Source organism: Poecile atricapillus, chromosome 1, assembly GCF_030490865.1.
Source record: "Poecile atricapillus isolate bPoeAtr1 chromosome 1, bPoeAtr1.hap1, whole genome shotgun sequence".
Taxonomy (NCBI): Eukaryota; Metazoa; Chordata; class Aves; order Passeriformes; family Paridae; genus Poecile; species Poecile atricapillus.
Genome location: NC_081249.1, coordinates 163,958,850 through 163,972,250, shown reverse-complemented (window position 1 = coordinate 163,972,250; position 13,401 = coordinate 163,958,850). Strand labels below are relative to the sequence as shown.

General features: G+C 34.7%; 1 protein-coding gene across 1 annotated transcript in view; it reads left to right on the top strand.

Moving 5' to 3' along the window:
* The window catches only part of EML5 (EMAP like 5), a 94,298-nt gene that overhangs the window by 22,283 nt on the left and 58,614 nt on the right, over window positions 1-13,401 (top strand). Inside the window, exons 3-6 of the mRNA XM_058845060.1 lie at window positions 1,092-1,190; window positions 1,755-1,823; window positions 5,005-5,190; window positions 12,427-12,562. Of these exons, the coding sequence (XP_058701043.1) occupies window positions 1,092-1,190; window positions 1,755-1,823; window positions 5,005-5,190; window positions 12,427-12,562 (490 nt within the window). The remainder of the gene's footprint in view (window positions 1-1,091; window positions 1,191-1,754; window positions 1,824-5,004; window positions 5,191-12,426; window positions 12,563-13,401) is intronic.

The following is a 13,401-nucleotide window of genomic DNA, read 5'->3' as shown; positions in this document are numbered from 1 at the left end:
TCTTTGGGAAAAAAAGATTATGATTCAAGTTTTGAGTTTGTTTTTGCTTTTACAACCTCACTGAATAATCTATGTAGAAATTGAAGCTAAATTTGTCTTTAATATGTGTTAAGTATTAACTGCTGAACAGTGGAAAAAAGCTTTGGCCAAAAGTTTTGAAAAACTTTCATTTATAAATATCAAAATGGCACAATTCATGAAAAAACAGAACAAAAAGGCTCATTTTCTTTAAAAATTAAACAAAATCATTCACCTTTTTTTTAAAATTCAATTCTGTTAAGTCTTTCTGTTGAGAATTTCTATAGGAAAAATAGCATTTTGACTGGTTAACAGATACAGTACAAGCAGCTAATTTAGTCAATCATTTGTGTTAAGAAATGTGTTCGAAGTGCTTCATAGTCAAGACAAGACAGGCTGCAAAGCACAGGAGGAACCCAAAATTTTATTTTTCTTGATTTTTTTAGAATAATCTTATTGTCCATCCTGGTTTTACAGTGTAAATAGCTTCAAACTCTTTCTGAATAATAAAGACTTCATGAAGTTATGTTTGGGGCCTTTTTAATTTTGTTTGAGAAAGTATTCAGAAAGAAATATTTACTCATATGTGTCTTGACAAATCAAGGAAAAGACTTTTAAAGCATTTAATTATTTTTAATCTGTTTTTTGTTTCCAAAAAAGATTGAAGAAAATATTTTTTCTTCATATCTCTTGAACTTGTAAAAGAAATTCTAAATTCTGCAAGTTACGTGTAATTAAGGATAAACACATACACTTTCATTAGCTTCAGTGATTATTCCTTTTTTGCAAATGTCTCTTGACTGCAGCTCACCATGTGTGCTAGGTATAATTACATATATTAAATATTATAAATCAGAAAGATGTTGTTATCTAAGAAGATCTTTATGGCCATGATGTTGTACCTGAAAATATGCACCTATGTAAGCTTTGGTGTAAGATATAGCTTATGTTTTCTTCTATATTGCTTCTATCCCAAATATGTTTCATGTTTTTTGCAACTCATTCAAAATAATGACTTTAGCTTTCATCAATATATGGAGTTATTTTTATTTGTTTAATTTGGACACTTTTAGCGTTTGGTCTCGGTTGGTTTGGATTCGAAAAACACAGTTTGTGTATGGGACTGGAGAAAAGGAAAATTGTTATCAATGGCTCCTGGTCATACAGACAGAGTAAGTATAACTAAATAGTCTGAGCATCAATGTCATTTTAGTTTGTTAAACCATATCTGTATATATATACTAGACGTATGTCTGAACAAAACCCATTTTGTTTTAGAAATTGAATTTGCCTGAAGGTTGATATGCTTAAAGACGTGAAGATATTTAAGATATGTGCATTTATTTCTAGAATAAAATGTGTAACTCAATATTTATTTGTGTATGGTTTGTTGAGACTGAAAACATGCAGGGGAAGTGCAAAATTAATGCACTTCTTAGACCGTAATCCCCATATGGGAAATCAAGATGCAAATAATTGCTTAAATTTTTTCTACTCTGTAAATGAACCTTAATCTTGTTTTATCATGTGCTTTAATTACTCTAGGGACAAAAAGCCAGAACTATATTGGGTATACATTGAAATTTCAGTATGAAATGAGAGGATAAAAAAGTCCTTCCAAAAGATCCATTTAAAGCATTTCAGACTCCCTGTTAATTTGCTAAAATTCTTACTGTTTTGACTGTCCCATGCTAGAAAGGCCATCTCTATTGACATCCTTGGGTTTTTTTGTGCAGATATTTGATATTTCTTGGGATTTATACCAGCCAAACAAGCTCGTCAGCTGTGGTGTAAAACACATCAAGGTAATGAAATAACTCTTCATTTATAAAATATTTAAGCTGCAGTAATATATGCTCTATAAAACATATAAAGATAGAATCTAAAGGGAATATAGAATGATAATATGGAAAGCCTTGTATAAGAATAATACTATATATAAAGTTCTTATCAGTGCAATCATGAATCACACCTGACAACACTAGGTACTTTAAAAGATCTGTGTAGTGAAAAACAGACCTCCTCTGCTCAAAAGACTTCACAGCCTGGCAGAAGTAATGTAGTAGGAATGAGACAGTTGTCAGTAGCATTGTATGTAATGACTGTAATATAATTTAAAATTTAGGTTCTCTAAAACTCACTGTTTGAAATCCAGAGTAGTGTAAGACAGGATGCACATGTTTAAGGTGACTCGAGGTACTCAAGTTTCTGAATCTTGAACAGTGAATGAATTTCTGCACTACAGAGGTGAAATGAATTGAAAAACCATTTCTTAACATTTACAGAGAGTATGAGGAGACAGTGGAAGAGAAAGGAAGAGAAGTATTTTCCTCTCTTTTAATTATTTTCTTTGCTTGTATTCATATCTTTGTCATTTGCAGCACTCTGTACCTGTTACAGAATTCATAATTTGGACAGCTCATGTCTTTTTCAAGCATGCTCTGTTTGATCTATATAGGAAATGCTGTGCAGAAGTAACTTCTTTTTCAGGTTTAACTTTGTCAGCAGGATTATCAATGATTAGGAGCTGTGTTTCCTGTCAGTCACTGTCTTCTCCCATGCCTTGTTTTCTGTGTTACCACGTAACAGCAGTAGATGGCAGCTTGAAAGTTCTGTATTTCTGTTGTGTGTAGGTTCCCATGGTGGGGAAAATGTGTTGTTTTTTATACAATGAACTTTTAGAGTAATATGTATTGATGGCCTACTAAAAAAAGTCTTAAATCTGTTGGCTAGATTGCATAAGTCTGATTTGGCATAGTGTTTAGCATGTCAGCTACAGAATTCCATGAACTTGCTTAATAATGATATTTTTTTTCTACTTCTCTAAGAGGACCTTTATGCCAATAGTAAGCTAATATTTGCCAGCAGTGATTTAGTATATTTAAGATGGTTTTATGATGTCAAAATGTATCTATTTAGATAAGCAAAATTTTGAGCAACTTTTAAGGCTCTACAAAGCCTTTATAAATAGCAACATCATTTTAAAAATAATTGCTGTTTCCTCTGGGGAAGCATTATGGAAAATCAGAATTCTAGAGGAATTTAGGCATTTGGATCAGGCAAGAGATTTTTCTTGATGTGTGTTTTTCTTAAACCACACCTTCTTGTTCTTTCAGATACCAAGAATTTCTTACATGTTTTTATTACTATTGTATTTTTTTCTCAGATGATATTTTATGCAAATTGTGATAGTCAAGCTATGTAGATAATTCCACGTGAATTCATATTAGGGAATTACTTATCTACATCACCTGCTTCCACGTTGGAGCTAGGTTCAATTTATGCAGTGACTGTGTAGCTGCTTCTGAAGCAACGACATGGTCTATGTCTTGAAATCTGTACTTTAGTTAAAAAAATACTACTGTCACGGTTTCACCCCAGCCAGCAGCTAAGCCCCAACCAGGTGCTTGCTCACTCCACCACTAGCAGGACTGGGGAGCGAGCTGGAAGGATAAAAGCTGGAAGACTCATGGGTTGGGGTAAAGAGAGTTTAACAGACAAAGCAAAACCTGCAAGTGCAAGCAAACCCCACCAAGGAATTAATTCACTGCAAAAACACTGGGATAGGCAGGTGTTCAGCCATCTCCACAAGAGCACACGTAACAGTGGGGGAAGAAAAACTCCATCACCCCAAATGTCCCCCTCGTCCCTTCTTCCTCTTACTTTGTATACTGAGCATGATGCCATATGGTCTGGAATATCCCTTTGGTCAGTTTGGGTCACCTGTCCCAGCTGTGTCTCTTCCCAACCTCCCATGCACCCCCAACTTCCTCACCAGTATTGCAGTAGGTAGGCAGAAGAGCCCCTGGCTGTGTAAGCTGTGCTCAGCAATAACAAAAGCATCTCTGTATTATCAACACTGTGTTCAGCAAAATCCAAAACACAGCCCCACACCAGCCATTGTGAAGAAAATTAACTATCCCAGCCCAAACCAGCATATTTAGTAAAGATTACTTGGATTTATCTATTCAGTACTAGACAATCGAATCAGTAATGGTAATTTCTGGTTATTTCTGAATTAGTTTTTCAGGTACAAAAATCTATTCAAGGTAACTTCTTACATTATACCATATTAATTGAAGTCTGCTCAGAATTTAGAATTGATTATTGGTAACAGAGTGCCTTGCTGTGTTCCATAAACACATATGCAGGAAGCTCTATATGCTGAGACAATGTAAGAGTAACCTGTTAGCAGTGATGCTTTCATGTTTTGCATTGGATTACTTCAGCAGCTTAATTTTTCAGTACCCATTTACATGTTTGGACAGGAGGGTTTGAACGGAATATGCAAGTGCTTCTTGTTTGCAGAGATCTCAAAGTAGTATTTATCTGGAGACTTGGTTGGCAAGTATTGTGCTCTGACAAGAGATTTTGCATGTCTTTAGCTCAGGATTCATTGGTACATATTGTGTAACTTAGGAGAGAATTCATGCTTGTGTGATTGCTGCAATTTTATACAAATTTTGTTAGAAAGTTCTTAATCTCTGCCTCAGATGGCTACTTTGTGTGATCCATGGTTCTGATGAGAAATACATCTACAATAAAACCAGCTGCCTTCAAACAGAGCAAATAAAGTCTTATCAGAAATCCACATGTTTAGGGGGCGTCCTTAAATGAATGAAGTAACATAAAGTACAAATGCAGCATTTTCAGCATAAGTCTTACATCTATGGAAGATAATTCTATTATGAAATGCTTTTCAAAAATGACTGAAAATACAACTGACTCACAAATTATTATTTGAAAGAATTTTTCTTTGATTTAACACTGATATCTCAAAATTCCTTCCCAACTACTCTGTTATGATGCTTTTATAGGAAGATAAAGTTGGTTAGTAATATAAAACATTGTTAAACTAAAGAACTAAGGCATGGAAAAGGGGGTGAATGGTGATGTCTTTTGCAAGGCAAGGTCCTTCTCTTTCAGATGTGCATATTCTAAGGTGTTAGCAGAATAACCATCTTTCCAAATCCCTTTATGTTACAGTTCTGGAGCTTGTGTGGCAATTCATTGACACCGAAACGTGGTGTCTTTGGCAAGACCGGTGATCTCCAGACTATCTTGTGCCTCGCCTGTGCAAGGGATGAAGTGACGTATTCCGGTGCACTGAATGGAGATATATATGTATGGAAAGGAATCAACCTTGTACGGACAATACAGGGAGCACATGCTGTAAGTGTGTCTCTCCAAATTTAATATTAAATGTTAAGCAGATTTCTGGAAAGCCAGAAAGAGCAACCCAAGGTTACCTTGTCTGTGTTCCTAAATGTTTTCAGTGATATTCAGGATATCTTATTTGAATATTTTTTTTTAGGAAAGTATATAGCTTTAAAAAGTGAATTAATCTGGGTGAAAGTTTAATAAAAATTTCCCAAAGTGTTTGGTAATATATTCTTTTAATTGAAATGTTTAATATGAATATAAAGTGATTATAATTTTGCTATGTAAGTTTAAGTTACATTTTCCATGTTATTTTAAAGTATATAGGTTTGTGATTAAAGTAGGCAGGAAAAAAACCCACACTTTTTGGTTTGCCATCTGATTTGTGCATGCTAAACTGAAAATCCTCATTAGCTCTCATTTGGTAATATGCAGGATTTGACTTGTAACTGTCCAAGTATCACTTAAAAACAAAGACAACCAGTTTCTGGTTGGTTCAACCTATGAAGCATGAAACTGCTAAAGTCACTTTATGAAGCTACATGATTTGCTGGTTGAATGTTAATTTTGTTTTGAAAAACATTGTACCTTCTTGATAACATTTGAAGTTCCCCTATTAGCAGTTTGACATGGTGTGAAAAAACAAGCATATGAGTTTTGATATTGCAGCTTCAAAAGTCTAGATAAAAATCAATAACAGTTAATGATTCTTGCTTGTGAGGATGTGTTTGTTTTAACCAGCCTGTTCAACTGGCTGGCCTGACATTTATAACTGAGGTATAAGAGTCACTCTTTGATTTAATCAGGTAGAATGGAGGGGACAAAGCAATCAGTGTTATGTGTGTGGGAGAGGCTGCAGTTAGTTGGTTGCAGGTTTACCAAAAATTTAGAACTACACATTCAGGATGATTGCAGCTTGTTAAATGAACTAATAATTCAAAAGTGATTGGAGTGCTTATTCAGACAGTTGTGTAATGACACTGTCTCTGGTTATGAACAAAGATAAAGTTATGAAGAACATCTGTGTGTGAAATGTATCCCAAACTGTATTTTGCATTTGAGATTTCTTTATATAGAGGTGTATGTATGTATATATATCTGTATGTATGTATGTATGTATGCATGTGTGTATAGGTATATAGGTATGTGTGTATTTTAGAAAAAATTACAGGTAAACGCACACAAGCATACTGTCCTTTATGCATCTGTATAAATATTAAATGTATCCAAGAAGGCCCAAATTATAAATCAGGAAGAATGAGGAGGTATTTATGGTGTGGGGCTATCCCTGATTCTTGCTCTATAACTTCAAATCTCATTTCAGTATTCATAATAAGTGTTCAACAGCATTCTGTTATTTTCTGTGTTTTCCTGAGATCATTGGGCATTGCATATGCAGACCTCGATTCCCAGAGGAAAGAGTGTGCTTAGTCTCTTGTTGAAAACTGATGCCAAAATATTCTGCCATCCTGTTGGTGACGTAGGAGACAGCTGTCCTTCATGTTAACATACTTGTGACTTGGACTATTTAGACTTGCAACAGTTTATTTCTCAGAATATTTCAGTGTTTTTCAGCTGTTTAAGTATGAAGTGACACACTGAGAAACGTAAGATCATGAGGGCTTGTTCCTCCATTCCCTTATGTGCTGTGTCAGTTCTTAGTTGACCAAAAGATCAAATTTGAACATCCTTATCTTCATTAACATCAATGGACAGAGCTCAGGTGACCTTGGAGGAGGTCTCATCTAGCCTTCTATTTTTGGCTCTATCATCTAGGCTCAATGGAATTGTACTTTGCAGTACTGAAAATTAAGTAGGGACACTAGTCTATGTCTTTGAAATTCATTTTTACAAGAGATTAGAGTCACTACAAACCACACCAATTTCAGGGGAAAAAAATCCCAATAAAATATGGAAACTTCTTTCCAACAATATAAAATCTTGTTTTCCAATAAAATATTACCTTAAAGGATAATATTGAATTATCAACTCTAAGCCAAATATATGGAAACTTGCAATGACAGTATTTCTTCAGCCATACTAAAATATTATGACATTTTATGGCTACTTAATTTAATAAATTAATGTACTTAATTTTATAAATTATAAATTATGTCCTTCTTGTCCAGAGAAAATGCAATTGTACATAACAAGATTTATGGTGTATGTATATTGTTAAAGGGACAGTGTGCGTGCAGTAAAGAATTGATACAAAATTCTCTTTAGTATACTAGTATTGGAATTGTCATCCCTGCCTACCTGTTCATCATCCTGCATCATTACTCCTCAACAGGTGGGATGTAAACTGTAATCTTATTGAAGGAAGACGTCTCATTATTTGCATAAATACCATTCTTTTCTTGCAGCATAAACAGCAGATATCTGAGATACTGGAAAACAGTTTCTAAACCACATCAATGATGTGAAGAAATAGTCCAGCCCCAGATTTATTAAGTTATTATTAAGACATTTTCTGCATTAATATAGAAAAACTGTTCTCTTCAAAGGTTGTTCCAGTTGAAAAGACATTTTTCATTTTAAGAATAATTCAATGTGAAAAATAATTCATCGTCTCCCAGTATGAGCAGCCAAGGAAACAGATAGCAACTTTAACAAGCAAAATGAGAATTCTTAATTCAGACAGATTACTTGTTTTCTGTCATAGCAATACTAGGAGAGAGGAAAGTAGAGTTTTTTTGCAGATTTCTGAGTTTGAGTAGTAACAAACAGTTGAAAACACATGAGGTGACTGGAGAATTAGTTGGAAGAGGATTAGTGAATTCACTTAAACTTAGAAGTACGAATGAAAAGTTGGAAAAGGTGGAAATGAGCTGGGTTTAGGAGTAAAGGCACAGAGTTCATGTGGAGGGAGCAATGGATAACAATGGAAAACTCCAATTCTAGATTTGCCTCCTAAATAATAATCCTAAAGAAAATTTTAAAGGGAAGAAAGAAAACAATAACATGACAGCATGTAAATTTGCTGGCTATGGTAATACTCCATGAGGTTATTTGTAGGTGATGGATCTGGCTCTGGAGGGTTAATAAATACCTTGACTAATAAAATATATAATATTTTAATACATGTCTCATTTGTGTACCAGTGCAAAGAATAGATTATAGAATCTTCCACTTATCACCTTATATGTTCTAAATTCAAGGTAGTTCATGACTATTAAGATATATACAAGATGTTACTTGGATATTAAAACAAAATTGTATACTTAGCTAAAACACTGTATGTTTTAAGGATCTATGCTTTTACCTTGCATAGTAAATATGCATAAGAAGCTTTCTCAGCAGATGAATAATTAATTTTGAGATAGTCTTTCAGAGGTACACATTAAAGTTGTGTGGATTGATGTCAGAAACTGAGGTTAAATAACAAGCTCGAGGTTAAATAACAGGCACTCTGTTAAAACTATTGCACGCCTATGTCAGTTGGCTGGATACTAATTAAATATAGATGGAAACAATATAATGAACTTAAATGAATGGTTTTAAGCTGGTATCATGTACCGACAGTCATGCAGTATTTTCTCCTGCTGCTTAAACTAGTCATTGGTTTCAAAGGTAACTGTCCATTTCTTTTAGCCAATGAGAGGTATATAAACAACTACTTTAAATTTTTATAGTAGTAAGCACATTTTTAAACTATTTTCGGTATGATTTGTTGGACAGTAAGATCACATTTCACAGCAGTGTCTCGCTGCTGCAAACTCACTGACACCTATCTTAAATGTTTGCAATCCATTTCCTTGCTGTGCAGTAGGTATGGGGAGAGACTGTCTCAGAGTAAGTGTGTTGTTTTACATGCTTTACATTTCTGTGTCCCGTAGTGCATCTGGGAGTAAAAAGGAGGCACTGGAGTTGTTTTTGTGTTGCTGTAGCATGTTCTCAATGCTGCTCAGTAGTAGTCATTTGCTTCTGAAGTTTCTATATGATTTTCCAAGTTTGGTCCTAATTATAGCTAGCTGCAGTCATCGTGCTTTAGGAACTGCATAGTCAGAGTGGTGGATTTTAAACAAACAACTGCATTGAGATAAACTGATGCCTGATTTCTGTCCATTGGGGGCAAGATAGGTTCAGCAGAAGTAGCAAACCACAAACTGCTTCAGTATTGGTGACTTCTTGGATTCAAGTAGTGGCTAGGTATTCATACAGGAGGAATCATCTTTGTCAAGTTCCTTTTGTACTTCTCCAGCTTTCAACTATAATTTCTGGTAGATCTGGGCATTATTTTTTTTATTTGCTCTCATTCAACTATTTTTTTTTTTCATATTTGAAGGAACACAGATGTGATACCAGCTGGTTATGTTGGAAAAACAGGAAATATTCAGCATTCTGAGAAAATGTTGATTTATTATTTCCAGAATTTTTGTGTTCATTAGGAAGTACAATGAAGAATTTGTAAAAGATGAATGCAGTCTGTATGCCAAGCTTCATAGGTTTTAAGATGGAAATGTTTGATTTACACCTTTTATTTTCATTCAGAAGCACAGTCTTTGCAGCTCACATTCAATTGGATCTAGCAAAATCAGTGTAATTGTTTGCCTCTCGTTACTGCTAGAGGGTTTTTAACCATCAAGAATCAAATTATGTTAATGACAATTTCAGGCTGAAGAATTAAAGAAACATGTAGATTCCAAAGTTGATTTTCATTAACAATCTTGTCAGTTTTTGAAAGGAAGGATTTAGTGGAGGATTTACTGGCCAAGCTACCCAAGTAAAGAATTTGTCTTTTCCACTTAAAGTGTAAGTCTAACAATTATATGAGAGGTAGCAAAGCTCAGCTTTTTCCATTACATATTTACATTCCCATTAATGAGGGACATATATATAGTTTTCAACTCATTCTCTTATTCCAGTGGCACAAAGACTGAAATGAGAGTGTCCTATTGCATTTCGAGAGATTGAGCAAGCACATCTGCCAAATCTCCTTGACAACCAGTATGTCCTTTTCAAGATAAGGATATTCTGTGGAATGGAAAACAGATTAATGCTGGATCCACTTGATCTTATCTTCAGAGCATTCCGCCAGCTCCCACATCACCAAATGTCTGATTGGTTTTTTTAATACTGACTAATTAAATAATGGATTTTGGAAAAAGTTAATTAGAGAAAAGGAAATAATTCTATTATCACGATTGCATTCCAAAAAGAGCTTTAAAAGACTTAAACTTGGACAGAATTCAGCATACGCTACAAAATAAGCTGAAATTCCTCTAGACTTTTATTTATTCCATGGCACCTAGAATCATAGAATCACTAAGGTTGGAAAGAGCCTCCAAGATTAGAGTCCAACTGTTAACCTGGCACTGTTGTGTTCACCTCTAAACCCTATCCACAGGTGCCACATCCACCTTTTTCTAAACACTTCTAGGGATTATTCCTCTAGGACTTCCCTGGGCAGCCTGTTCCTGGCAACCTTTTCAGTGAAGAAATTTTTATTAGTATCCAACCTAAGCATTCTCTGCAGCTGGAGGCCATTTCCCCATATCCTGTCATTTGTTACCTGGAAGAAGAGACCAACCCCCACCTGGCTACAGCCTCCTATCAGGGAGCTGTCTCACCTGAGCCTCCTTTTCTCCAGGCTAAACACACCCAGCTCTCTCAGCTGCCCCTTGTAAGACTTCTCACAATATTAAAGGTTAATGCAGTAAAACAGACAGATACATGTGGAGAAAAACAAATAGAATTTGCACTGTATTTTCAAAACCTATAGGCTCCTAAATAAACAGAATTTACAAGATGTTAGCGATAATGAGAATTAGCCTTCTAATCTGCTTAGGACTTCAATATTCCAGAACATTTCTGTTTAGACATGTTCTGCTCCTGAATTTGTGGCTTGTCTTTAAAATCTCTTTCTTGAGAATGGACATGGCATGCCAAAAAATTTGAGTTCTGTCACTCTAGTCTTTCAGTTTTGATTGTCATTTGACATTCTAATGGGCTTCTTTTTTTTTGTGAAATCTGAGAGATTTTTCTTAACATGAAAAATTATATCCTTGTTACCTGATGCTAAAGAAGCGAACACAAACCATATTTCATTATGACCAGTCCCTTATGATATTTTTCTTAGTTGTAATTTAAGAAGAAAAAACATATTGGTAGGAGATAATAGTCGTGAGTACCCCAGAATTCTCACAAGTCACATTTTTTGTTCTGTGAGTGTACAGCTTCTTTTTTTCCCAAAAGCCAACCTCTCCTTTGAAAATTGCTTTCATCTTTGCAGTTAATGTGCTTCATGACTGTAAAATCTGGACCCTATCTATAGAACTGTTGGAACTTTATTTCTTTACGAAACTGAAATTTCAGATCAATCTTGTAGAAGATATGTGAATATATTGGCCGTTCTACTCTTTTTTTGGACAGGATTTAGAGACAGATTTTCTCTTCCATTGTTTCTAATGCTCTCTTGTTTAGTTTTTGACAGAGCTGAATATTACATACCTGAAGTAAATATAGAGTAATTTCTAACTTCTCATAGGATTATCAGCTAAAGTTGCCCTTTCAGTAGCTTTGCTTACTGAAATGTATGAGTTATTTCTGAACAAAAGGCTAGTGAGTTGTGTAGGCAATTTAAAAAAACCCAATAGTGTTTATGCCATTTAGATATGTATCATTGAATCAAATAGAGTGGCTATGTGGCCATAGTATCTTTATTTGAATACTACCTATATCATCCTTTCCTCTTTGTTATCCTAAAGAAAGCATATATCGAGTTGAAGAAAATGGGTTAGGGGTTTTGTTTCCTGATGTCTGCCTTTAAAATAAAAATTGACATTAATTTTTCAATGATGTAGCATGATCATTGTTTTTCTTAAGTTTTATTTCTAAACTTAAATTTTAAATCAATCCTCCTTGGTTTAAAAAATAACAAAATCCCAGATGTTTTGCGGGTTGTTGTATAGCAGCTGAGTACCAGCAACAAAGGCCCTAAACCAAGCCTAACTGAGGTCATGGGAAATCTTCATGCTGACATCTACTAGAGTTGGACCAGATCCTAAGGCAAGAGGATATGAAACTAAGCTCTTTCTAGGGATAAGAAGTAGCATTACTATGATGATCATCATCAGAAGGAAAACATTCTTGCAGCAATTCACCTACTGTTTGGCACTTGTTAATTCCGCTTGTTTTGAGTTTGTTTCCATTTTTGACTTGCTCATATTTGAAGCTTGTATTAGTTGCATACTGGTTTTCTCTAATCTGTTTATGTTGTTAAAAGTAACCTTCTTCTCTCTTTAGGCAGGAATTTTCAGTATGAATGCATGTGAAGAGGGGTTTGCTACTGGTGGCAGGGATGGCTGCGTTCGCTTGTGGGACTTAAATTTCAAACCAATTACTGTGATTGATCTCAGGGAAACAGACCAGGGATATAAAGGTAAAGAGAAGTTTGTCACTTTCAGTAAGTTCTTACCACTAAGATAGGAAATTTATCAGTGTTTTGAACAAGAAAAGACTTTAAAACCCAAAACATTGTTATATGTACATTACTATGAACCATTTACTAGGAATAGAATAGATCATGCCCCTGGTATGAAGGTCACAGTTACTTTTACAAACAGTACATATGATGAGGATGTAGACACAGATTGAATTTTTTTACGCACACTGTTTCTAGAGCACAGCAGTTTTTAACAAGGGACAGTAATGCTTTAAGAGAACTTGAGACAGAGAGATCTACAGTGTAAAACAATGGAGTAAAACAATTTCATTTGCTAGTTATCCAAATTTTCATTAAAACTATTTGAATGTTATCTACAGTTTTGTGGAAATTAAAACACTCCTTACTTGTAACTATGACTTCAGTTACAGTTCATGTCATACTAAAATTTTACATAGAGTGTTTCAGATATTGTTGTTATAATGATTTAGGATAAGAATACAAACATGTACTGAAGCACTAATGTCACTTACAATATTGCTTTTGTTGGCATTTGGTTTTCTTTGCCCCCAGTCACTTTTGTTATTTTCTAATATCTTGCCAAGAACTGGAAAATGTGCTAGAATGTCTGGTAGCAGTGGGATGCTCAGGGTCAATACATAACTGATTACAAGTGAAGTCTTTGTAGGGTGTAATTGACATGGCATTCCCACCAAGATTGTGAAGTATTGCAAAAAGATGGAATACATTTCATTTTAAATATGCCCTGCAGTAGAATGGCTCTGTTTTAAATTTAAATTTACTCAGCTGCTGCTTCTCAGTTCTGATGCATGTAG